General features: G+C 42.5%; 2 protein-coding genes across 4 annotated transcripts in view; both read right to left on the reverse strand.

Annotated features, from left to right (window-relative positions):
* zranb1b (zinc finger, RAN-binding domain containing 1b) overlaps positions 1-5,359 on the reverse strand; it is a gene marked incomplete in the record, with an annotated part of 16,884 nt that extends 11,525 nt beyond the window's left edge. The window contains 2 exon segments of the mRNA XM_036126118.1: positions 872-1,933; positions 4,953-5,359. Coding sequence (XP_035982011.1) covers positions 872-1,844 — 973 coding nt within the window.
* Positions 5,360-7,419: 2,060 nt separating this feature from the next.
* On the reverse strand, positions 7,420-25,340 carry abraxas2 (abraxas 2, BRISC complex subunit). Of its 3 annotated transcripts, none has more exons than XM_021317206.2 (9): positions 25,198-25,340; positions 21,235-21,325; positions 20,767-20,803; positions 20,308-20,374; positions 19,964-20,154; positions 17,267-17,389; positions 14,044-14,128; positions 13,878-13,934; positions 7,420-12,205 (listed from the first exon to the last, which is right to left on the reverse strand). In XM_021317206.2, exons 1-9 carry the CDS (start codon positions 25,267-25,269, stop codon positions 11,723-11,725), a joined length of 1,206 nt encoding a protein of 401 aa, XP_021172881.2. In that variant the 5' UTR covers positions 25,270-25,340; the 3' UTR covers positions 7,420-11,722. The 3 variants fall into 3 exon arrangements, with proteins under 3 accessions (XP_021172881.2, XP_021172880.2, XP_021172879.2); XM_021317205.2 differs by having other exon boundaries at positions 13,817-13,934; positions 17,267-17,386; positions 25,198-25,335; XM_021317204.2 differs by having other exon boundaries at positions 13,817-13,934; positions 25,198-25,334.
* Between the last annotated feature and the right edge of the window lie 7 nt (positions 25,341-25,347).

Raw genomic sequence — 25,347 nt, forward strand, 5'->3', positions numbered from 1 at the left:
CGAGAGGTTATCCAGCTTACTGGGTGCCAGTGAGCCTAATAATGCTGAGTCAAACCTTGTTAAATACATACTTTTAACTAGACAGTGGAGACAGGTCGTAAATATTGTAGCAACAGCTCTTGGTTTGAATTCTATGAAAAAAAAAAACTGACCGGTCACTTTTTAGTTGGATTGAACATCAAAAACGATTTTCTTGGTATGTCAGCGGTCTAGTCAACCATCTAGTCAACGTCTATCAAAGCGCGGCGTCTACTGACTCGGTGCGTTTTCCTTTAATCTGTCTGCCCTTGCGTGGCCCTGAGCGACCGGACGCTGAAAGCTGGTGACATTTACCACGGGGCACAGCTAAAAAAAAAAAAAGAAGAAAAAGAAAAAACACTCATATGAAAGACAGGGCATATCAAAGGTTATGACTAGAAGCAAACAAGCTGCAGTAATGCTGGTCCGTCTTAACGAACGCAGCACAAAAAATAAATAAAACATCTCCATGGATTCCTTAGACCGTTGGTGGTTTTACAGATTTGTTAGTGAAACAGAATTCCTACCAAGACACAGACCAAAGGTTAAACTCCGCACACCCTTGGGCAAACAGAGGAAAACTGGCTAGGAATGCATTTCATCGGAGAAAGAAAATATATTTTATATCCTTTAAAAAGCGGAACCACCCTTCTTCCCAACCTCTACCGGGTGTGTATTATAGGAGGCAAACTGTTCTCTAAGCATGCACAGCATTCCAGTGTCAGTAGGATGCTAATCTGGATTTAACTATATAAACTACACATTGATCCTGCAACTTTTAACAAATATCCTGTTAATTTGTTGTAGCCTCGTGTAAATTAAGAAACACAGCCCGTTCAGGAGGGAATCTTACCGACACACGCGTTGAGGAAGAGCCAATCCGTCCTCCTCATCCTGTTCTTGATCTGCTTCAGTTTTTTGAAATCCACCTCCAGCTCCTCTTTGCTGCCGATCCCGGCTCCCGACGCCAGCTCAATCCTCTGAAAGTCCATGTTCACCTCGGGCTCCCGTTTTTCGGACGGCGGCGACCTCCTCTGGCCGCCGCTGCAGCCCACCGGCCCCCCCGGCCCGCCGCCCGTCCCCTGCCCCGCCACGCCCCGCCGGTTGTCCCGGTCCCGCTCGTTCGGCTTGGCGGCCGGCTGCTTGCTCTCGGGCTCGGACGCCAGCTCGATGGGCTCGGCGAGCTGGCTGTTGGGCCTGGGGTGGTCGCACACGACGCATTTGAGTGCCTTGGCCCAGTTCTCGTACGTGCACGCCGCGCAGGTCCAGTGCTGCGTGTGGGTGTTGAGCCGGTTGCGGTCATTGTACTCCTCACAGGGGTCGGTGGCGGCGGTCGGGGCGGCCGGGTGGCACCTGGAGCCGGAGGTCTGCGGCGACTCCGTGGGGCTTCGCGGCTGCTGCGTGTGATGTCTTTGATGAGTTGCATGGTGCCCATGCTGCTGCTGCTGCTGCTGCTGCTGAGCCTGCTGCCTCTGACACAAGCACTGGGTGCAGCGGATGGCCCGAGGCCAGTTCAGGTAGGTGCACATGTGACACGACCACTTGCTGCTCGGCTCGGGAGCGTCGGCGACGCGCACGCGGGGCCTGGCGCTGGAGTCCGGGCAAATCAGCAGGCTGGACCCCCCCTGAGACGGCGCGTTGCCGAGGTCGGCGGCGTCCCACCGATGCAGGCTGGCGTCCAGGGCAGGGCTGCTCTTAAAGGGCTCCTCGGTGATGATGGCACCCCCGCTGGGCCTCTGAGCGCGGCACATGGTGCACTTGATGGCTGACGGCCAGTTCTCGTATGTGCAGTATTCACAGGCCCACTTGGCAACCAGCTCTGTCATCGTCGCGCCGCCGCCGCCGAGGGAGGCTTCCAGCCGTTCAGCGGGACTGGCAGCCCGACTCTCAAGGAGGTCACACAGCGCGCGGTACGCTGGGGGGGCGGGGAAAAAAAAAAAGGGCAACAGATTTCAGTACTGGGTTATTATAATGCCAGATTTCAGCAGAAAACTAAAACATCCAACATAAAAAAGGCAAAGACTTCCACTTTTTTAATACATTTTATTTGCTGAGAATTCCTCTAAACTGGTTTCTGACGCTTCTCCTGAGCTCTGACGCACGGCAGGCAACTGCGCCCTACAACGGAGCGGGGTAATAAGAGACAAGGACGGATGAAACTGGACACTCGGCGGGGGAAACGCGCCAACCACTAAGACGCTCGCTGCAGCTCCGGAACTATGGACGGATTCTGGGAGGACGGCAGGCAGGGCAGACACACGTAACTAGCTCCTAGTCCTTTACTACAGAGCAGCCAGATAACCGGACTGTACAAGATGCAAAGTGCCTCTTTGACGTTTTCTCCTGCCTCGCTGGAGCAATAGCGCAGTGCCTTGAAACAGTATTACTAACCCTTCGAAATGTTTTACAAATATGTAATAAAGCAGGATTTGTCTCAACCAGCTTTTTTTGCAGATCTAGCAATGGACCTTTTTTCTGGACTGGGAGGTGAGCCTCTGCCTGGGTGTCGGGTAATTTGCACCGCCCAACAGGTCTTCTTCTTCTAGGGTCTCTGTCTTTACCTCCATCCATCCATCTTCCCGTCAAAGCCGACCGGCTGTGCCGTCCCTGCTGAAAAATGAAGCAACGCGCCTCCGCCGGCAGGTTCCACAGCGAGGACGGTGCGTTCGGCGTTTTGTTTTTTAAAGCAGCGTTTTTGCATGTAGGCCAAGGAGTTTCCTCTGTGGCCTCATCTGACCAGGCGGACCGTGTGCCAAACTGCGGTTAGGGCTTATTATTGCTTTCTTTCACAAATGACTTTCTTCTTGCCATCCGTCCCCCCACAAAGGGCTGATTTGTGGCTTAACCACAAGCAGCTGCCTCCCAGAGCTATTCTCCACCTGAGTTCTCTGAAGCTCCTTACCCTGGACCTCTCGGCTGTTTTTCTGATTAATGCTCTCCTCGCCCGGCCCGTGACTTCTGAACGGAGCCGGTTGCACTGGAAGTCATTTACTAAAGTGAAGACGGATGACTGAAAACGCAAGCAAAAACAATTTCTATTATGTTCCTGTGTAAAAACTTTAGTAAACCACATACCTCATCTCTCCACTTCACTATAATGCTCTGCTTTGGGGTTGGTCTATCACATAACATCCCGATTCGACATGGCCCAGTAACCTAGATCAGGGTAAACCACGGCTTCAAACAGTCATAGTATTTACAACCTCAGAAACCTTTCCACACTTCAAAAACCCTATTATTCTGGTACCGGAGAAAAAAGCGCCACCGTGACTAGAGCTTACTCTGCCTTTTTGGAGCTTAACGTAAAGGAGCGTTCTCCTGCCCCCACCTCTTCCTGCACACTGACAATCAGCTGAAGAAAAAAAAAAAAAAAAAAAAAAAGGCTGTCGCGCTTGTTTCTCGCTTCAAAGAAGGACGACCTCAGCTGTCTGTCAATACTTCAGGTCTCAAGAATCAAACAGGCATGGTGTGGAAACTGCCCGAGTGCCACACATTGACATCAATACATTTAGTGTAAAACCAAAACAATTACTCATACATGTTTTAGATCTTAATAACTAGAGCTGGACAACATAGCAAATGCCAGTTGTCATCGCGGCCTCATTGTGGGCAGTGCTGCATTCACAAAAGGCTCTTCTAGTTTCGCTACGGGTTCCGGTATTTTACGTGCAAACGCGTTCAAACGTAAACTTTCCAGCGACAGATTGGGCCTCTTGGAGGGACCAAAAAAACTCAGACAATCCGGGGAAGAACGGCGGGGTCATCGTGACGGTGGAAAGGAAAAACTAGGGCGAGGGACATGCAGGTCAACAAGAGTTGATATTGAAATATTTAAACAATATATGGCATTAAGCGGGTCAGAAAATGGATGGATGGATGGATATATCGCAGTATTCATCTATGATGCCTCTGCAATTCATTTTAGCAGCAGTATGAACAATTTTTGCTTTTATGCTTTAAAAACCCCAGCTGGATGGTATTTTTGTTTCGCATGCTGATGTAAATAAGCATTTCTAACTAAATGTTATCACACAATGGAAAATCTCCTAAGTCTAATCCTAATAAGACGGGTGAAGTGTGAGAAAATGTGGAGCAGTTCTAGATCAAATGTCTTTGGGAGGCCCTCCAGGTCTCCCGTTTCGCCACTTTTCATCTTTCCTCAGATGTCTCTTTGTTTGACTTTGCTGTCTGCAGCTGTTTCCGCACAGCCACGTTGTTTTTCTATAGACATCCACTGTATCTGTAGTCTGCTTTCTGGAACGCCTCAGGGTTTTATTTGTTGCAAGTGTGTATTAATCTGTGAGATTCAGAAAAATGCCTGGGGGAGGGGGGGGGGGGTATTTGTGCCCCCCTGAGAAGAGTCAGATGGTCTGATCAGTAATCCATCCATAACCTAAATCTGATCTTGTCCCAGAGCCGCTTGCTGCCATCAGATGAAGCTGAAAAGGAGCCACGGGGCTGCAGACAGGGAGAGAGGAAAGTTGACTGGCAGCTCCTGGGGGGAGTAACATGACTCTGTTTACACCACGCCTCTAAGTTTACCAACACACCGTGAGAAATCCTGCAAATCTCCGTCCGTCTCGGACGCAAACTTAAAACCCTATGCAGCGCTATTTCCCCCCCCCCGTCGTCAACACTTTCGCGCTGAGTAAACAAAGTGATTTTAAAGCCCCTGCTCGGCAGCAGCCCTCTCCTGGAAACCGACAGCCTTTTATAGCTGCTGACGCTACATCCCACAGCTAGCCAGCTTGTGGCTTTTTATTTATTTATTTATTTTTTTTTTCTTGCATCTCAACGACCAACGGCTGGTTCGGTTGTCAGCCGTAAATGACAGCCGAGCTAACCCCGCTAACGCGACGAGGTTGTGTTTTGGCCGTAACCGCCTGACAGGCCCGAGTCGGTTGTACAAGCAAGACGGCGACGTTAACCCTCACCTCTGCTTTGCTGTGTTCATACTCCTCGGTCTCCCGCTGCTCGCTTCCACCACCCCCTTCCCGGACGGAGAAGCCCTCTCCTCCCCCGGTCCGAATTGGGTCTTTGCTCGCTTTTGCACGACACTTACCGCATATTGACTTCTTTCTGGGGGAGGTTGCCGTTGAACTGGCAGTGAGTGTAAGGTCCACTGAACAAGATCCCCCTCCCTCCCTCCCCCCCAAAAAAGTCCCGTTCCTGTTTGGCTGGTTCCGACGCTTCAAATCATTTTAATCCCGACCAAATCCCAGGTTGACGGGCTTTAATGGCGGCGGAACAGGGGGAGGGAAGCAGCCGAGGCAGGGTTGAAAAATACACTACGGGGGAGAGCAGAGAGGGCTCGGAGCCGTGTTACAGTCAGAGGCTGGATCAGGATTTACCACCTGAATCTGCCGACTGCTCTGATTGGTTGTTTTTTTTTCTGTATCCATTGGCAATGACCAATCAGATTCCACGTCTCCCGTTCCAACTGTTAAAAGGCTCGGAGGATGCAAAACAGACACGAAATGTGACAGCAATAAAAACAAACAGCCTACAAACTTGATTTTTATTTTTTTTTGTGGATTAGTGTCAGATTAAAAATAAAATATAAAAATGTGGGCATCGCAGTGGACTGCATTTATGGCAAAGACCCACGTGGTATCTCATCAAAAGGAATGATGTCATCGTCAAAAACACTGCAGCAAGCATTCTGCAGCAATAACAGCTAGTGCAACAGTTCTCTGCCTGAAATTATAACTCATATTTTAGGGATAAGCTGTCGGATTCACGCCACATTCGATCCTTAGTAGACAAATGTTTACCTTCGATTGTCTTAATAAAAAATAATAATTAAAAAGAAAAAAAAAAAACACTCAAGCAACTCGTCCCTTTTAACCCCTTCAATTAGACTCGGAAATATGGAGATTCAAAACTGCCATAAAAATGTAATCGTCAAATCACTTTTCAAATGAGCTAGCATTCATCTGAGTTAAAATAATTTATTATTAAGGCAAAGCAAGTTTTTTTTTTTTTAAATAAACACATAAGACCATAAGTGCTGATCAAATGCATAACTGTTTTTTTGACCAGCCTACACCTTTACCCCACTAAGTGGAGTCAAAATGCATGCAGTTCTAAGTACCACAATAATTCAAAAATATAATTACCTCAGAGTCCATATATTTAACTATATGAAAAAAACTCATGTATTTGTAGTTAAGTGTTATTAAGCTGTTCTTTTTTTTTTTCAAAGTCCATATCGCTTTAATTGAGAAAGTATGGAGGTCCGAAAGCGCCACAATTCAATAATATTGAATAATTACTTAAATGAGTCCGACTTAAAACTGAAAACAACTATAGTTCAACAAAACATATAAATATTGAGTTTTGAAGAATTGACATATAGTACTTTCATAGTGCCTAATTCTTTAATGGTTCCTATGCTGCAGTGGCTCAATAATTAATTGTATCCGTAACTTTGCCCCTTTTTTTAAAACAAAAAAATTAAAATTAACAATATTGTCTTTTAGCCTCTTTAAGTGGTGTAGGACTGTGTGGAGTTCTCAGAGTGTCCTGATTCAAAAACAAAAAATAAACTATTACATTGCCATACAGGTCAATAATTAAACTAAAATACATAGTTATGTTCAAAACATGAAATAAAAATGTTATTCATTACATGTTTCACTGTGTATTTAATTATCTTATGGTTTTATGAAGAACATCATTAAATTATTTTACCCATCAGCCTTATCCATCCAAGTCAGAGAGCAAGGCTGACAAGGCGGAGCCAACTCTGCTTCGGTCAAGATAAAATTTATGAACTGGGCCAACTGTAGGGCTTTTACAATCCAATGTTATGAGTTTAGGATATCATAAATGTATGAATACATTTCTGATTTACAAACACTGGTCATTTGATGTCAATGTTCCTGAGTCCTGTTGTTTTTCCAATTGTAAAGCAGCCCATCTTTTAACCCCCCTAAGTTTAATTCATTATCTATATATTTTAATATTTTTTTTTCCAAAATCTACATCATGACTTAAGCCTCAAAGGATGAGGCTAATGCTGCTCTAGTCGGGATAATTGTTCTAAACTGTGGAGATTAATCAATCAGATATTAAAGGTTTATAAGCGGGTCAGAAAATGGATGGATGGATGGACAGAAGAGCCACAATGACATGGCACAATTAAACCATGATGTGCACTAATGAATGAAACGTATTAAACACTAAAATAAAAAAATAAAAAGGTGAATTCAAAGGTGAACAATTGCCTAAATATTCATTGCATTTTTGAGTCTTCAGGACAAGATAAAATTACTAATATCCTCTATTTTGTGAGCAAAACGTTTTTATGTAAAAAAAAAAAAAGGAAAAAAAAGAGAGACATTTTTACAGTTTGTAAAGCAGTAGTCCACTGACATAAGAAAACAAAGGAACATCACATCGCATATAAATGTCTTATTTATTATCCTTCAGTTTTTCCACCCTGTTCTCTGTGCTTAACCAAACAAGTCATTGGTCAACTTTCATCATGTACACAAATCCAGATAAATTCCAGAAGATCCAAGGGTGTGTGTGCACTGGACTTTGTGCTTTACGGAGGTGATCGTGTTACGGTCCGCTCCATGGAGGAAGCAGACGGTCACCCCATACGGTGAAAGTATGTGAGTACACATTTGGATTATGCTGCAATTTGAAAACATATTGATCTAAATAGTGTCAATTCTCACATAAATTGAGCCTTCTGCTCCAAAGCCCTGCAGGTTTTCACTCTGGTCAAAGCCCGCGAAACCTCAATCAATGGGCATGAAGAACAAGGATGACAAGACAGGACCGTCTCTGAGAAATGTTGCTCTTGCATCGCTCATCTGAGACAACTTTATACAGTACAATAAGCGCCGTTTTACACGTCACCGACTACTGTGTAATATACATTCATTCTTTATTTCAGTACTCCAAGGAAATCACACCCCTCAAAAGCTCATTTAATCATTTCATTTTTCTTTGCACGATTGTTACTCTATTGAGGTCATAACGCAACATTTTGAGTGCCAGTTCCTGGTTAGTGATGCATTGGCGTTACACATCAGGGCAAATGAAAGCAAAAAAAAAAAAAAAATAACCATAAACAAGATGACATACAGAGGGTCTAAATCAAGCCGAGCTTGATCACAAGACAAAGCTTCTCTCGACCAAAGCATATCTGGTGCAGTGCAAACATGAGTCCACGCTAAATTTAACGGCATCTAGAGTTCACCAGATCATGCAAAGGTGTCCCACGGCCTCCTGCTGGCAACATCTGGATGTCAGTCCTTCGCTCATCAACCGATCCTTGCAGGCTTTTCAGTTCGTCCGACTTGGCTGCAGTTCCAGTTTCACATAGTTAGGCAACCAAACTAATTTTGCAACTATAAGATACAGAGGTTATTCAAAGCAACAAGGGAAATGGACTCAGGAAGCGGTTTCACGTGTACACCACTGGTTTCCATCCCGGTGCTCGAGACCCACTATCCTGCCTGGTTTAAGTCAGGGGTCACCAAGCCTTTTGAAACCGAGAGCTGCTTCTTCGGTACTGTGCCACACGGAGCGCTGACCTTTAAACTAGAAGAGTCAGCGCTCACCGATAAACATATTGGCAATGTTTTTTGATATTTTTAAATCTATTTAAATAAAAGTGTGATTACAAAAATAGAGCAACAGACTCTAAAATAGCGTTTCAGATGCAGCTCACTGGAGGGTTGTGCTGGTTTTAAAACAGGCATGAGGGCACCACACGGGGTCCTTGCGGGCTACCTGGTGCCCGCAGGCTTGGTGCTTCCTCGCCGCCAAACACATGACTTCAATAAACGGGTGATGAAGAAAACTCTGCGGCGCCTCACGGCTGCTCAGGAGGTACTGCAACGGTTTGGTTCCGTTGTGCCGGAGCAGAGACGCAACTAAAACATGTAGGAGAGCGGGTCCTGAGGACCAGGATTGAGAACCACTGGTGTGGACTAGTAGAGCGGTGTGGGCGTGGGCCAGTCACCTGTATCAAGGTCTGCAAGTTTCAAAAGGTTACGGTTTCAGATACACAAATATTTGATGTTATTTCATTCCTACAGATTGAAGTCTTTTTAATATGATGCTCAAGAAAGTGCCAATTTAGATGGAGCTTTTCCTTCTGGAGTTAAGCGTAAGACATAGCTGCCAATGAGCTGGGTGACATAAGCCAACAACACCATTACCTCACTTTCAAGACAGAAAGCCTCTGTAAATATTACTAGTTGCGATTAAGTCGCAGTGTGGAAACGGCGTATTCTCAATAAGAGTCATGTCTGTTAAGAAGCAGTTTGTTCTATATTCTAGCTATGGCTGCAGTATGTTATACAATCTACTTTTTACTTCGTAAAATATTTTTTACACAAGGTTTTCATAACCTGACAAGTTCCTACAGACCCAAGGTTACAAGGTTTGAAATATAGCACAAATGAAAATGCTGCAATGGTTTCAAGCCCTCTCTATGATAGAGCGGGAGTTTTGTCCTGGTGTGTGGGGGCTGATGGGAGCTCAGGTTGGCCTCTGCCTAAACTGTGCTGCGCACTGCCGGTCAGTTTTCTGGATTGAAGGTCACTGCACTTTTCCCTTGCTTACAAGGGCTAATTCAGCTATTTGGAAATATTTCCCATTGCACGCAATACTCACACAGAAACACACGCGTGCCATGGCGGTGACACAAAAGCAGTAGCACCCATAGCACATTTAGATAACCCTGTTTGATTTCTACCCAAATAGATGCCGTCTAATTAACCCGCTAAACCTAGCTTGCTTTTAGGCAACAAAGGGGATACGTGAAATAACTATTACCGTATATTGAGTGTTGAGTAAAGATTCATTTAGCTCAAGTCTGCGTCGAGATTAAAAATGCCAGAGGTTATGGAGAACCTTTTACCAGTATAACAACCCCTTAGGAATTAGCAGTGCCCTTTTTGTGATTAATTAACTTCGATTATGCTATACCTTTGTTTTAAATCTTTGAAGAAATAACTTCATACTGTGGCATTTCTCATTCAAGCTAATCACACCGGCCCATGCCTTCTAGATACAAAACATGTAGGTTGAAGAAAACGGTTGCAGTACCTTAAAAAGTAAAGAAAAAAAAATAAAAAGACTAGAAGCTGATGATGGAGAAAAGACAAGATGTTTATCTACTTTGATTGCTCTAGCAAAATCATGGTTCTGAGCGCAGACACGGCAGCTGCCCTGAGTGGAAGGCACTGTATACTAAAGCAGGGTCATGATGGGTTTAAACAAAAAAATAATAAAATAAATCACATTATCTAGGTCCACACACACATAACGCCGTCCCGAGCAGGTGAGAATACATTAGCGCCGCTGTTAACTATGAGAAGACAAGAAGGCAAGACATTGTTCTCCGCTCCCAGTTATAATTCACACACTAGAGGCCTTCCATTACAGCTTTAATAGAGACATGTCAGTGATAAAGTGTGCTGGAAGTGGTTAAAGGAGCCCGGTCAGTAGTATTGAGACAACTAGAATGGTAAAAATGAAGGTAGCAGCCAGGTTTTTCTGTGAAAAACAGAACAGACAGATGCAACTTTTACTAGTAGCTCTAGGTGTTGCAGCAGCAAAAGGGAACTTTAAGCATCTTGTTAGTAAAGCTACAGTACACTGTGTTTGCCCCGTGAACCCCGTACAATGCAAAATAAACCAAGGGAAGAGGAGAAAGCTGAGTCCGAGTTTGGCTCCAGGTGCTTAAAGAGGACAACCGGCACAACATGTCAGCATTGGTAAAGCAAGAATAAAAAAAAAAAAAAAAAGTAAAAAAAAAAAAAAGGAATCTTATGTTTTAAGTGCAGCAAAGCGCATACAAATATTCCTAGACACAAGACACTAACATTCTCAATCAAATTAGAACAACTGTTAATGTGACAAAAAAAAAATATATATATATTACGTATTTAAAGCACCCATTATGGAAGTGGCAGCGTAAATTTGGAGATCTATTCATCATTTAAACAGGCAACTGTTTGATTTTAATTATGAGACACAGAGGGACACAGAGTCCAATAAGTCAGTAATCGTTTGCCTTTGTTTAAAATTGCTCAAAGGCAGCAGAAATTATCCCTTTACTTTCTTAAAGGGATAGCTTAAAAGGAAAAAGGGAAAAAAAAAAAAAGTTAATTGTGCAAGAAGTAATGCAAGAAACGACGATTCAAATCGGTGATGGAAATGCGACAAAAAAGATGCGGAAAACGAACATAAACAGAGCGCAGGGCTGTTTTATCAGAAGCAAGTTTGCCAACCAGCTGGCAGAAACTGCTTTGTTTAATCCACATCTGACTCCGAACCCACAGGTCCTCACTTAGGTACCTTGAATGGCCTCAAGAATACAAAAAACAGACAGGTTTTACCCGCGTGGGCCATATCTGCAAAGCCTTGCAAGGTTTTCCCTAAAAAAACAAAACAAAACAAAAAAGGAAAAAAAAAAGACAAATTGCACAGTGGAAGCCACCCGTGCATGCCTTTCGCTTTCAAGACTGGCACTTCTTTTGTCTACATTTGCTCATCTTTGATTGCTTCAGATGCCCACCTTTAAAGGCGCGTCGCTTATTCGTGTCCTTCGCGCATCCTGTGGCGCGTTTCTATGTCATTTGTGAGCCGCGGGCGTCGCCGTCGGGGCTGAGGGCGGCCGGTCGGCCCTGACTTAAAACGCCGGCTGAGACCAGAGGCAAATGAGATCCTTCGCTCACCAAGTTCTCATATTCACTACTGTCCTCGTCTGCATCCTCTTCATCACCCTCGTCGTCGTCGTCGTCATCATCGTCATCTTCCTGTCCAGCAGCTTGTCTGTCCAAGGAGTCGGAGCTCGATCCGTCACCGTTGCCAAGGTACGCGGTACTGGGAGTGCTGACGGGACTGGAGCTGGCACCGAGGCCCACGCTTTGCCTGAGGCCCAGTCCCAGGTCCGTCTGCACGGGGGCCGGCGTTGGGTGTCCCGGTGAGCCCACGGCCTGGGGCCGAGGCAACAGAGCAGCGCTGGTTGGCGGGGAGGAGGAGGAGGAGAGCAGATTGTCATCTTGGGATAAGAGGTCAGTATAGGACGGGGGGTTTGGTGAGGTGCTGGGTCGCTCCGGGGCAGAAGGCGCATCAAAAGATATCCTGGAAAGGAGGGAAGCCTGGCAGAGCTCCGCGTTCTCTTCGGCTGGGGAGTGGGAGTCCTCACGGAGCCCTTTCCAACAAACAGAAAGATAAAAGGTGGTGAACTTTTAACTTTGGAAGGAAAAACGCACGTACAATCATTCACTGACAAAGTATATTAAATGGTTTCAAAAAAATTTACATTTATAAAAATTGTCAATCAAATATTGGAGAAATTATCTTATACAACTTGCTCTTGTTTTTAAATCGTAATCTATTACCTTATTTAATCAAGTAGAATGTTTGTTAAGTACTTGTATGTTAGGGTTAGTAAACTTTTGTAAACTTTATTATTTTTGTTTTCTTGTTCTGGCATCTAATGAGAAAAGCTGTATAAAAAAGGTAAATAAAAAAAAATAAAAAAAAAGAACATGAAAAAAATATATGGTGCCTTGAAAAAGTTTTCAGACCCCCTGGCCAACAAAAAGTAACATATGTCACGAATAAACGAGAGGAACGTTTTTGCCCATTCTATGCAAAATAGTTAAAACTGATTGGATGGAGAGAATCTGTTAGGATTTAGTTTGGAGGTCAAATGGACAAAGATAATAGGTCTGAACTTTGACTGGGCCATTTAAACACATGGATATGCTTTGATCTCAACTATTGCCTCGTAGCTCTGGCTGCAGGTTTAGGGTTGTTGTCCTGCTGAAAGGTGAACCTACGCCCCAGTCTTCAGTCTTTTACAGCCTCCAACAGGTTTTCTACTAGGACCAACCTGGAATTAGCTTTATCCACTTTTTCATCAACACTTAATAGTCCCTGCTAATAAGTGTGCTTAATCCCCACAGCACGATGCTGCCACCACCATGTCTCACCAAAGGGATGGGGCGTTTATGGTGAGGTCGGGTTTTCTGCTACACGCAATGTTTTGCACGTAGTCCAGAAAAGTTGACTTTGGTGTCATCTGACCAAAGTCAATTAGAAAAGAAGATTAGAAAGAAAATTATTTCTTCTTTTCCCCAGTAGACCATGTATAAACCAAAGCCATATAGCCCCCTACAAGACTATAATGAAATAACTATATGCTTTATATGTAGTAAAACTGGTGGTGTGCGGTTCTTCAGCTGAACTAAAATAGTTTGAATGGGAGCAAGGCTCCTCTGGGAGGTACAAGCTGCTCGCGTACATGAACACAGAGGTATGCCAATCCCTTTATGCCCTCCTGTTAGTTTAGGTGACCAGTCATGCCTTGGCAGGTTTGCAGTTCTACTATAGTTTTTCTATCTTCGGAAGATGGACTGAACATTGCTGTGTGAGATGTTCAGAGCCTGGGATGTAGTTCTATAGCCTAATCCTGACTTAGATTTCTCTACAACCATCTCCCTGACCTGCCTGGTGGGTTCCTTGGTCCAGACAAACCTCTGAGATCTTCACTGAACAGCTGGATTTAACCCGATAGATTATTTACCCGCAGGTGGATTCGATTTACTAACCGTTGGACCTCCGGAGGCCTTTGGCTGCCCTGGACTTCATTTAGGGGTATCAGAGTATCACATAAACATGTGTGGTTGTAACGGGGCAAAACAAAACAACTATTAGGGTATAAGAACTTTTTCAAGGCACTGCATACAAATTGTCGGCACACGCATGTGTCGTTATGCCCTACACCCTGTCTTCAGAGCCCAAAGGAGATACATACTTCTCTCCTCTTCTGCAGCCACGCGCTTCCTGAGAGCAATCTGCTGTTTGAGTTTGTTCACCTCGTCTTGGAGTTTTTCTCTAACACGTTCGCTTTGCTCTACCTCTCCACAAACAGCCTAAGGATAAGAACCCAAAGTGAAAACCACATTTACCGTCCAAACAGTTTTACTTCTTGTAGCTGGCAAAAAAAAACAACAACAACAATGCATCTACCACACATCTCACCTGGACTTTATCTTGTAGTGCACTGTAGACTTGGAATATTGTTCGGATATCCTTCATCACACCATCTTTGTCGAAGAACTCAGCGCTGGGGATATAAAAAAGAAATTTAATAAAGCATTTTGTTTATGTCTTCGCTGGTAAAAATGATTACAAAGTGACTTAGTTATTAAAATAGATCATGAATCAAAGCTGGCCCTAAGACAATAGTGTCAATACTGTGAAGAATTTGCATTGTGAGCCGAGCGATGATATTTGGGGTGAAAGGCCTGACTAAATCCGGACGGTCTGGTCGAAGCTCATCTGCAGCAGAAACAGCGGATCTAAATTTGGACACAAAGACACAAGCCAACGCGTGTGCTGGCTGTCACATACCGGCCTTCCCACGGGCTCAGCCATCAGCACTACACCAACCAGAGAGTTGAAAGGGAACCCAGACTAGTACATACACATTAGAGGAGACAGGAGGGGAAAAAAGCCGCTAAGCCAGGTATCAATCAATACCAAAATAATTGATGAATTTAAATAACGTTACATTGATATTGATGGCAGTCAGCCCGTCTGTCCCCTCCACTGGTTACATAACTTTGCCTAGCTGCAGGCTGAACGTGTGAACGGCGGCTTTAGCTCTGGGATGCAGCTGCCATCACGCTCACGCTGACTTCAGGGTTCTCATATCGTGCTAATCTTAAAAAGCTGCTGCAGGCCATGAACGTTTAGCTGCGTTTTGGGTTTGTGTTGAGGGCGAACAGCACGCCACAGCGTCGAGGCGGAGCGGTTGCAGTTTTTGCTTCCTTTCTCTGTCATTATATAGGCTCAAAAGTATTAATACCCCTTAGCAAGTTTAGATTTAAAGTTATTTTTACTCAAGAAGTTTGTTTTTGCCTAGAAAGACAGATGTCTGCCAAAAGACTAGACAATGTTCAAGATCTATAACTTAATACTTTTTAACCTAGATTTTAACGCTGACAACTTAAAATTAATCTATACCCTGAAAAATAATCAACAGGGGGAAAAGTCCTTTATTTTTTGTCATTACAGCAACCAAACTCTTCTTATAACTGCTGACCAGCTTTTCCTCCAGCATCTCTCCTTTAGTTTTTTCTGATTTGACCTTCCAGCCAGAAGAAACATAATAGTTAGAAGATCCCTTTAAAGCTAAATCTGTGAGTGGTCTAACTCATTGTGGGCGTGACTGACGATATCAGGAAACAGCACCAACATGCTGGAACCACTGCGTCTCCCTTGGTTCTGTTGTCTGAACTCCAGAAGGTCGTCGTCTCAGTTACCGTTTTTCCCCAACTCTAAAACAAAGGACCCAACACACCCTGCTAATATTTTAGTGACACATGAAATGGCTAAAGGTCATTAGGTCTTAAAACTGACATCTGAAGCAGTGTGTGCACCTCAAAGTGCCACTTTCATTCATATTTAGCCCAATATTATGGCATTACTAATAAATATGATAAACATTGCCATAGCTACTGGTTTTGTGTCAAAGAAATGTATATAAAAAAAAAAAAATTCTCTTTGTTCAGAAAACAGGATGAAATCGAAACAACCGGACTTTGGCTCAGTTTTTCTGTAAATGTTTCAACACCTATCCGGGAGTCTTTGTCAATTCTGGTGACTCACACTTGAGCAACCAGTAGCTGTCAAAAGTACGTCTGCCGTGGACTGCTAAATGTTGGCCCAGGCTGCTGGCCCTCCTGTGCTGTGCGTTTATGTCGTTTTTGGTTTCTCCGACGTAGGAGTCTGAGCTGCATTGGAGCGCATGCACAACGCCGCTCAGCTGTGGTTTGGCTGTTCTGTCTTTGGGATGAACCAGTTTTGGCCGGAGAGTGTCATTAGGTTTGAAATTTACCGGTATGTTGTGTTTAGAAAAAATTCTCCTGAGTTTCTCAGAAACTCCTGCTTTGGAATGCGCCTGGGAGGATGGCCCCCATCAGCTTAAAAACAGCAGCGCTCCAACTGCAGGTCGATCAAGTGCGAGCCGACACATCTGACAAATACTCCTGGATAGGTGTGGAAACGTTTTCAGAAAGAACTAAGCAAAAAAGTCTGTTTGCCTCCGATTTAAGCCTGTTTGCTGTTGCCATGAACCGGATAACTGAGAATTTGAAGTCACTTCACTCTGTGCCATGTTTCTATCCAATAAAATCAGAATTTGCCTCCATTTGAAATATATTGCTAACATAAATCAATAATGCTATTAAAAATATTTGCTTTGTTGTAATTTTAACAAATTATTTGTTCCAGAGCTGCAATTAAAAAAAAATAATTAAAAGTTTCATTTTATTAACTTGTCAGTTTTGACGTCTATGTTAGAATGTTACGGAGCGTCAAGTATTTCCTTCAGTACAGAATTTGTGTTTGAAGCGGTACCATGGTGACAACCCTGAAACGATAACACGCAGGTATTTGCACTTTAGGCTACGTTCACACTGCAACCTGAAGTGACCCAATTCCGATTTTGCCCTTATGCGACCTGGATCTGATCTTTTTATGACTGTCTGAACAACACAGATCAGATTTTTTCAAATGCGACCCAGGCCACTTGGATATGTGGTCCTGAATCCGATACGTATCTGATCTTTTCAAATGCGACCTGTGTCTGTACGGCCAGGTCGCATTCATCCGACCTGTACGTCACCGATACCCGACAAACGTCACTATTCTGCGTCCTGCTATGCAGAAGCGGGAAGATGACGACACTCATAGCGGACAACAATGACAAGAGCAGTCAGTGGACGAAAAGCTCCGGTTAGAAAATAAATTAATAATCGCAAAATGCGCGCCAGCATTATAATCCATGTTCACTTCCGCAAACACTGAGGACGCTTGCTACGTGTGACGTCATCACGTCCTCGAGTGCGCATGCGGGACCCTTCGGTTGAATGAATTCAGTTCACACAGGAGATCACATACAAGTCGCATATATTTGGAAATGTGAACGACCACGCAAAAAAATCAGATTTCACAAAAAAAAACAGAATTGAGCATTAAGACCTGCAGTGTGAACATAGCCTTAGTTGCATCGTAGAACCTCAGGTGGTCAACCAATCAGAACTCCTGCACATCCTGTTCCCATGGTGACCCGTAGAACCCCATCAGGTACAAACCGACGGCTGCCAGAGGTCCATAGATATCAGGAGATAGACGCGACCGACCGATCTCTGTTAGCGGTGGCGTGGAAGTAGCATAAGAATAGGAGCCAAAGACTTACCCGTGCTCTTTGATGACCTTGGCATAGTTGCTTGAGGTGTTGGGCACCGAGGAGAGTTTGTATTCCTGCTGGCTTGTGTTGCCAAGATTTGGGATTGTGAGCGTAATCCTCTGGTTGTACCTACTGAGTGGAAATCACCAATTAGTCCCCAGTTAAGAAAACCTTTTGAAACCTAAAGATTTCTACAGCATGTTTTCATACCACTGACATTTTCACTTTGTTTATATTTTACTATTCAGGTGCAGCTTTTGTGTTTAAGGTGTCGGTTTTTAAGCTCAGAATCTTACGATCAGTGTCCCGTCTAAAACTAGAGCCTTAAGCAGTTAAAACTGGGCGATCGTGGATTGATCCACTAACCTGTTGGACATTAAACTCAAGCACTCATCCATTAGCAGTGCTCAAACAGAGACGCCAGTCCCGCTTTCATTTCTCCAACACCTTTAATAGCTTACTCCAGCTATTTATAAAATTCTCCCCTTTCCCTAAATTTCCAGTGCACTGAACTAATACCGGTAGCATAAAATCACCCTAGAGACCGCTACAGTTTCTAATATTGACAGATATGTATTAATAATTGTTTATGGTTCTATATCACTTGTTTGGCAAATGGTTGAACTAAACAGGAAAGATCATACATTTTCTAGGCTTGCATCATGTGGAGTAGAGACGTCATACGAACAGCTAAAAGAACATGGGTACATGTGGACGTCCTGGTAACCACGTCACATCAAAACAGTGACAAGCATGCATTTCTAAAGGTCTAGCAATAAAATGAACGATTATGTTTTATCCACCGGTGCCCCACTTTCCTGTGGGTTAAGAGAATGTTAAAGGAAGTCTTTCAAAAAGCACAAAAAACAGAAATTTAAACCAGACAGTTAGCCTGAATACTGCAGACATGATGTTATTGCAAGCACACGTTTGTCTGCCTCTGAACAACATCTGCTTTGCATGCAGACAGACAAACATATGTTGGCACCTCTGGGAAAGATGTGTAAAAAGCATTTCTTTATTGCACTGGAATCATCTGCTTTGAACGCCATTTTTAGACCAGTACCTTTTCTACCTATAACATTTAAAACGATGGAGCATACAGACAGACGGATCGTTGACCATTCCTCTTTGCAGAATCTCTGGCCGTTTCAATTAGTTCTTTTCACCTTGAAATCTAACAAGGTTCTCAGGGCCTTTGGAAAAGAAACAGGCCCACAGCATCACGGATCCTCTACCAGCAGTGCGTGCAGTGCTTGTTTAACCCAGCTGTAGTATTTGTTGCTGAAAAGTAGCAGATGGAAATAAGCTCTGAGAGCTGTAGTCTGGTAGAATGCATCTCTTCAGTGTTTCATTGATTAGTGCTTTTGCACATGGTCCCTGCCAAATAAACTTAAAAAAACAAAAACTAAAAACTAGTCTGATCACACAGATGTAGGGAAAGTCTCAGTAGAATGTGTAAGCATAGCCTTGCTGTCACAGGCAGATAGATTAGCATTCGTCCCAGAGAAACAGAAATTTGAGGATTACTAATTAGAAGTCCTCAGACTCTGAATAACTGAAGAGAGGAAAATAGAAAAAAGCATGTTTACTTTAAAACTATTATTTGGGAAAACTAATGGTTTTGCTGTTAGTAATTTTTTTAAAACTTATTTTTTTACTTTGCTCATTTAATAACTGTACTTGATTGAAAGGTTGGTTATAAGGCTGGGCCTTTATTGTATAATTTTATTGTTGTTGTAAAAAAATTCTTGTTATGGCTGGACGATACAGAAAAAAAAGCATATCAATGAAATAGAAATATTGATGGAGATCGCTAATTATCAACAAATTCAAAACACATTTTAAGTGCAGCCCTGGTCATTTTATGCTGTTGCTTAGCAACCTAATTTTAGATAAAGAACACGCAAACACTGAATTCAAACTCAACCCTTTATTCAATCAACTTTTTTTACCAAAACTGCAAGTTTTTAAAAAAAGAAAAAAAGAACAAGTGCTCTATGAGACATAGGCTAGAATTGAAAAAGAAGAAAGATGTTCTATTTAACTTTTTATTTCTATCATCGATATAAGTCTATCGATCAGTATATATTGATATTGAATTATCGTCCAGCCCTATTTCTTATGATAATAATTTGGGTTTATTTTGAGAACGATTAATTCCAGTTACTGCTGTCTGGAAAACCCCAAAAAGCGTCGGGTTTGTTATTTTAGTTATTTTGTCGCTCGTTGGTTTCTTCAGAGCATCAATAACTATAAATAAATTAAAAAATATAATTACTGGTAAATGTCGATACTGTGCGCGCAGTTTAGTGATAAAAATCGAATTTCTTTATGCAACGTGTGTCCTGATGACTGTTTTTTTTAAATGTATGTTCCATTATTAAATGTGTTTTTAAAAAGGACAGTATTTGTATTTATGGGGCTATAATTAACATGAAGTCATAGCCACAACGTTACCTAAAAAGACCACAAGGTAGCACCGCACCCACCTCTAGTTGGTTATCGTTGCATTTTTTCTGTCAGATTATGCTACTGCATTTATTTTAAGGCTTTTAGCATATTTTCCAAAAGAGCCAGTATATTTGTCTGTGCAGTAAATTTGTCCATGTCTAAGAGACAAAAGTCTCACTAGACGTGTACTAAGTCTAAAGAATCCGATGATCAGACAAGGCTTTTTGAGGAGATAATGTGATTCTGTAGCACCTTCGGTTGGGCCTGAAGAGCACATACTCCAGCGCGTGAGTGGAGCTGTTGGCTGTAGAGATGAAGCTGAAAAGAAGGAAGACGAGGTCGGGCACGCCGAGCAGCTGAGTGAGCTGTTTGTGGATGATCTGCTCCCTGAACGACATCTGCTGCTGCGAGTTCCTCCGGAACCGATACCAGCCGATCACGTTCTACGCGGTCAAAGACACATGTTTGGGAAAAAAATAAAATAAAATAATCAGTTCCAGTTGTAATTAATTTCTTATTTAATATAAACAAATAAAAAGGCAAACAAAAAAGGTGAACACAAAATCTGAACAAAACTGAACAATGCAAGAACTCACTTTTCGCCTATCTTTGAGAATGCTGTTGAGATTTTCCTCATTGACTGTACCTGCATAGTCATAAAAGCTGATAAGAAAGGGAAAAAAAAAACAGGTCAGTTGAAATATATTCACCAGGTTCATGCTCCTCCTCTGCTACAGGCCTCCAATGATATAATCTTGTCAGAGGGAGCCATCTACTGCCCGTTGTCAAATTAAACTCACACGGTAACCAAGAAGTACAAAATGTCAGAGTAATACCAGTGAGCCAAGAATCGTTTCACTAAATATCCAACCACCGACCAACCAGACATCGTTTTGCATGCACAAACACGGGTTTTCTTTAAACAATCAGGCAAAATTGCTGCAAATCATCCTCAAAAGTAAATTAAAAAAAAAATACAAAAAAAAAAAATATGGACCTTTCCAGGGACACAGGAATATCAAGTGAAGTTAGAGGGTAAAAACATCACTGCTTACCTAAACAACTGTGCACAAGGGTCATGGTTATGGATTTCTGGAGGGGTGTGGAAAAAAAAAGATTTGAATTTTAATTACAAATCATCATTTCCATATACTTTTTTTTTTTAAAGCATGATCCAAATGCAAGACTTAGCATGAAGAACCACAACCACAGACTTTTTAAAGCTCACTTTCAACTTGACGCGGTTGCAAAAAACATAAATGAGAACGTCGTAGTGACAGTTTCTGTAAGGAATGGCTTTGACCGGGCAGATATGTAGGACCACAGAACCTTGACACTGAGTTGTGAGGAAGTGAAATAAACAATGCGAGTATGTCTTTCACTCTGCTGCTTTTAATCGGGTCAAAATAATGAAAATAAAATCCTGCAAAACCGACCCAGAAACTGTGTTTTAAGGATTGCTGACTAGCTGAAATCAGTTGACATCGACATTAACAAGTTACGTTTTAACTGACCGTGCTTACCTACAACCTGCAGCAGCTCCGAACTGCTAATCTGTGCATCACTGATGCTGACGGTCTCTTCCTGCCTTACATCCCCTAATAGGAAGCCTTCCTGTGGAACAAGATACAGTTTCAGAACATGTAGTGGAGGCACAAACGTTGAGCTCACAAAGCTGGTCGATGACGGTTTTTCAATGCGAGCACAAACTCAGATAAATGCAGCCCTTAAATTAGACTCTAACTGGACATCTTCACATTTTAACTCCATTTCTGTGCCTACAGCTTAAGCAGAGAGCAAAAAGCTTCTACCAGCTTGTCTGGAGGCAATTACCATGAAGGTTGTTTATAAAAAAAGAAAAAAAAAAAGAAAAAGAAAAAGTGAATCATGTCAAACCACAGCCGTAGGCAGACCTTTGGTTTGACCTAAATACACAGGAGACCAATACTGTGTGGAGACGAACAACCAATATATATATATATATATATATATATATATATATATATATATATATATATATATATATATATATATATATATATATATATATATATATATATATATATATATATATATATATATATATATATATATATATCCATTTCCAAACCGCTTTATCCCTCATGGGGTCGCGGGGGTTGCTGGTGCCTATCTCCAGCGTTCACCGGGCGAGAGGCGGGGTACACCCTGGACAGGTCGCCAGTCTGTCGCAGGGCAACACAGAGGGACAAACAGGACAAACAACCATTCACGCACACACTCACACCTATATATATATATATATATATATATATATATATATATATATATATATATATACACACAAACAATTTTCATGTCGATAAAACAGTTTCCCTTCCTTTTGCTTTCTAGCCAATCATGTAGGTTAATACTGCGGTCTTTAAATCCTCCCAACCAATCAGAAACGCAGGAACGCTCCACCACCAAGCTTCAAAGAGTTCAGAGAGCGTAAAAAGTAAAACGCCGGTTCAATAAAGGGTTGTGTTTGAATTCAATGTTCAGGGCGGCACTTAAAATATACTTTTAATAATTTTTTGATAATTATCAATATCGATCCATATGATTTCTATTTTATCGATATGATTTTTTTTAATATATCGTCCATCCCTACTTAATATAGCCTGCACTTCAACAATGTGACTATATATTGATTACAAAACATTACACCTAAACAAAGCTATTGATGACAGCGATGTCTGAAACTGAGGATAATTGCAGATGGTGCCGGCTGATGAAGGACAGAAAGTCAATCAGGAAACTACAGAAGGCTCCTCAGTAAACAGATCACTCCCTCTTATATAAAGCCGTCTGTCTTCCTTCCCATCTCCTGCATTCAAATACACAGAGCCTTGCAACAGCATATGGGCCCTTTAAACCTTTCTGTATTTTGATGTATTGCTTCTATTTCTTTCAGAAAAAACAAAGAAACAAAATTAAGTGCATGTTTATTTTGACCCCTTTTTAATTCGGATGACCCCAAAATAATACGGGGCAAGCTGTTCCCTTTAGACACCACCCTAATTAGTGTGTAATTTAATCCTGACATAAGTGCAGCTGCTGTTTGAAGGCCTCAGAACATTGGTGGACAAACAGCATGGTGAAGACCAAGGAGGAGAGAGCAGGCAGATCAGGGATAAAGCTGCTTAAAGCAGGGCCAGGTGATACAACTAATGATGCCAAGCTTAGCACACCTCACGGAGCGCTGGTTCATCAAATGTAGAGCATGGCGCAACTGCAAACCTACCAAAACACGATGTCCACCGGCGCTAATAGGCTGGGCAAGGAGAGCATTAATCTGAGAAACAGCCAAGAGGCTGTTCCCTCGGCTAATCTGGCCTTTATGGAAATCGGCTGAGAATAAAGCATCAGTGAGAAATCACGCATCCAGTTTGTAGCGAGCTGCTCTGTGGATGAGCCACAGCACCCAGTGATGGATGTGCCCAGGACAGACTGCATGATGGTGGGGTAGAAGATCACCAGCAGCTAGGGCGCGCCAATATATTAAGATTTTTTAAATAATAATTAAAAATAAGATATAAGATGAGACTATATCATTTATATCAAGATGGTCTACGCTGTGCTATATTTATCCTTTTGTTAAAAAAATGTACCTGTGAAACATTTGGGACAAAGCTTTGATTCAGAGATGCCTTTTTATAATTACTTTAAGGAAAGAAAAGAAAAACATATCGAGATAAATATTGTATATCGGCTTTCAGCCTATAAATAGAGATATTATTTTTGGTTAATATCGGCCAGCCCTACTAGCAGCTATTCCAAGCTGATGTTGGGTCACCTGCTGTGAATCTGTTTTTTTTCCTTTTAGCTTTGCGCTGTAGCTTCTCTTAGCCGCCCTGATCTCTTTAGTCAAAATGACGCCATCATGCCGCTGGGATACTTTTTTTTCTTCTATCAGGGACAGAGAAGTTAATACATGGGGGTTAATGGATGATGATATATATGACAACCCTTTAAAGGCTGCAAAAAAACAAACAAAAAAAACTGTCTAGCGTGAGAACGGCCCTAGCCTCACAGCCAGAGCAACAAGGATACTGTTTATTATCTGAATTCATTCATAGATTTGAATTTTCCCAGTCAAAGTCTGGCTCTAAATCCCACTCAGAATTTTGGGCGAGCCTCGAATGTGACGTTCACCGAGGCGCTCCCTCTAACCTGACCGAGCTTGAGCCACTTTGCAAAGAAGAAGAAGAGAAAAACAGGCACGTCTCTGGATATGCAAATCCATCAGAGACACTTTTTGGTGTATGCATTTTGAAAACCAAGTATCTTTTTCTTTCTTTTCACTTCACAATTATGTGCTACTTTTTGTTGATCCATCATATGAAATCCAAAGAAATCTCAACAAAAGTTGCAATTTTATTTAAACAATGCCTAAGAGGAACAAATGCTTTAAAGCACCGTGAGTACTAGGAGATTATGATGCAACTTTGAACCAATTCTAGTAATTTATTTGGTGGGACGCGAATAGATTTGCCTTTAAAAACATCGTTTTTTCTGTTCTTTTCTCACTCTGCATTACTGCTACTTAAACTTCAGCCCAGTTTATCTGCACAGGGATGACAGCTGAGAGGTGTTTAGTCAGGAATGCGGTTACACTTGTAATGTGCCTTGTAGGAACGACCCACCTCTTCCAGGCCGACTTCTCAAGGCTCCGTGGTGGTAAACACAGCAGCTGACGTGATTAGCTGGGCTAACATGAGAGCCTTGGCGTCTAAAAGTTTCATTTACGTCTATTTTTCCACGCAGCACACCTCAGCCTTTGGCTTTTAAGAACAGCCACCTCACACCAACAAACCACCGAAAACAGAGCGGCATTTTTAATTAAAGAGGCAAAAAAAAACACACAACAACCAAAAACTAGTGGAACAACAGCCATTAACCAACTAGCCGACAAGCTAATCTTGCTATGCTAAAAAGTTACAAGAAAACAGGACTTTTTACTATAATTATTCGGTCCCCTGGTTAATATTTAATAATGTTGCCCCCTTTTAAAAAAAAACACCCAGTTTTTAAAATATTAAATAGTGACGTCGGAGCAGATATTACCTGTATCGATACACGGAAGTGAGTTGACTTTGGCTATCATGCTAAGTGGCTAACTACTGGATATTTCCTGGAAATCAAACTTTACCATTAGAGGTACATTAAACGGTATAATAGGCGTTTATAAGCACAATATCCCACATTTGATTCTGTAATTTCACACCATATCTCGTTCATGTAATACATTAGATCGCGTGAAGACTGACAATCCTGTCTTTCATGTTTATCTAACTGGAGTCAGACCAGAGCATCCAAGCCGGTAGATAGACGGAACCAGAATGACAGTGGGGAAAACAGCCCAAGCCAAAGGTGCCAAGGAACCGTAACAAACGCCACCGAACAACACAGACCTACGCCAGCACCGACCCGCGGCCCTCGGACGACGTTTGACGGCCACTTACATGATCCGCGTTGCTGTTGGCGCTGTGATAACACACAGAACTGAAAGTGTAACCTGAAATGGATGCCGCCATGTTGGAAACATCCCCATCAATCCCGATGGCCCCCACGGTTGCCAACACCCTCCTTTGACGCACTTCCTTGTGGGAAAT

Source organism: Fundulus heteroclitus, chromosome 22 (assembly GCF_011125445.2).
Source record: "Fundulus heteroclitus isolate FHET01 chromosome 22, MU-UCD_Fhet_4.1, whole genome shotgun sequence".
Lineage (NCBI taxonomy): Eukaryota > Metazoa > Chordata > Actinopteri > Cyprinodontiformes > Fundulidae > Fundulus > Fundulus heteroclitus.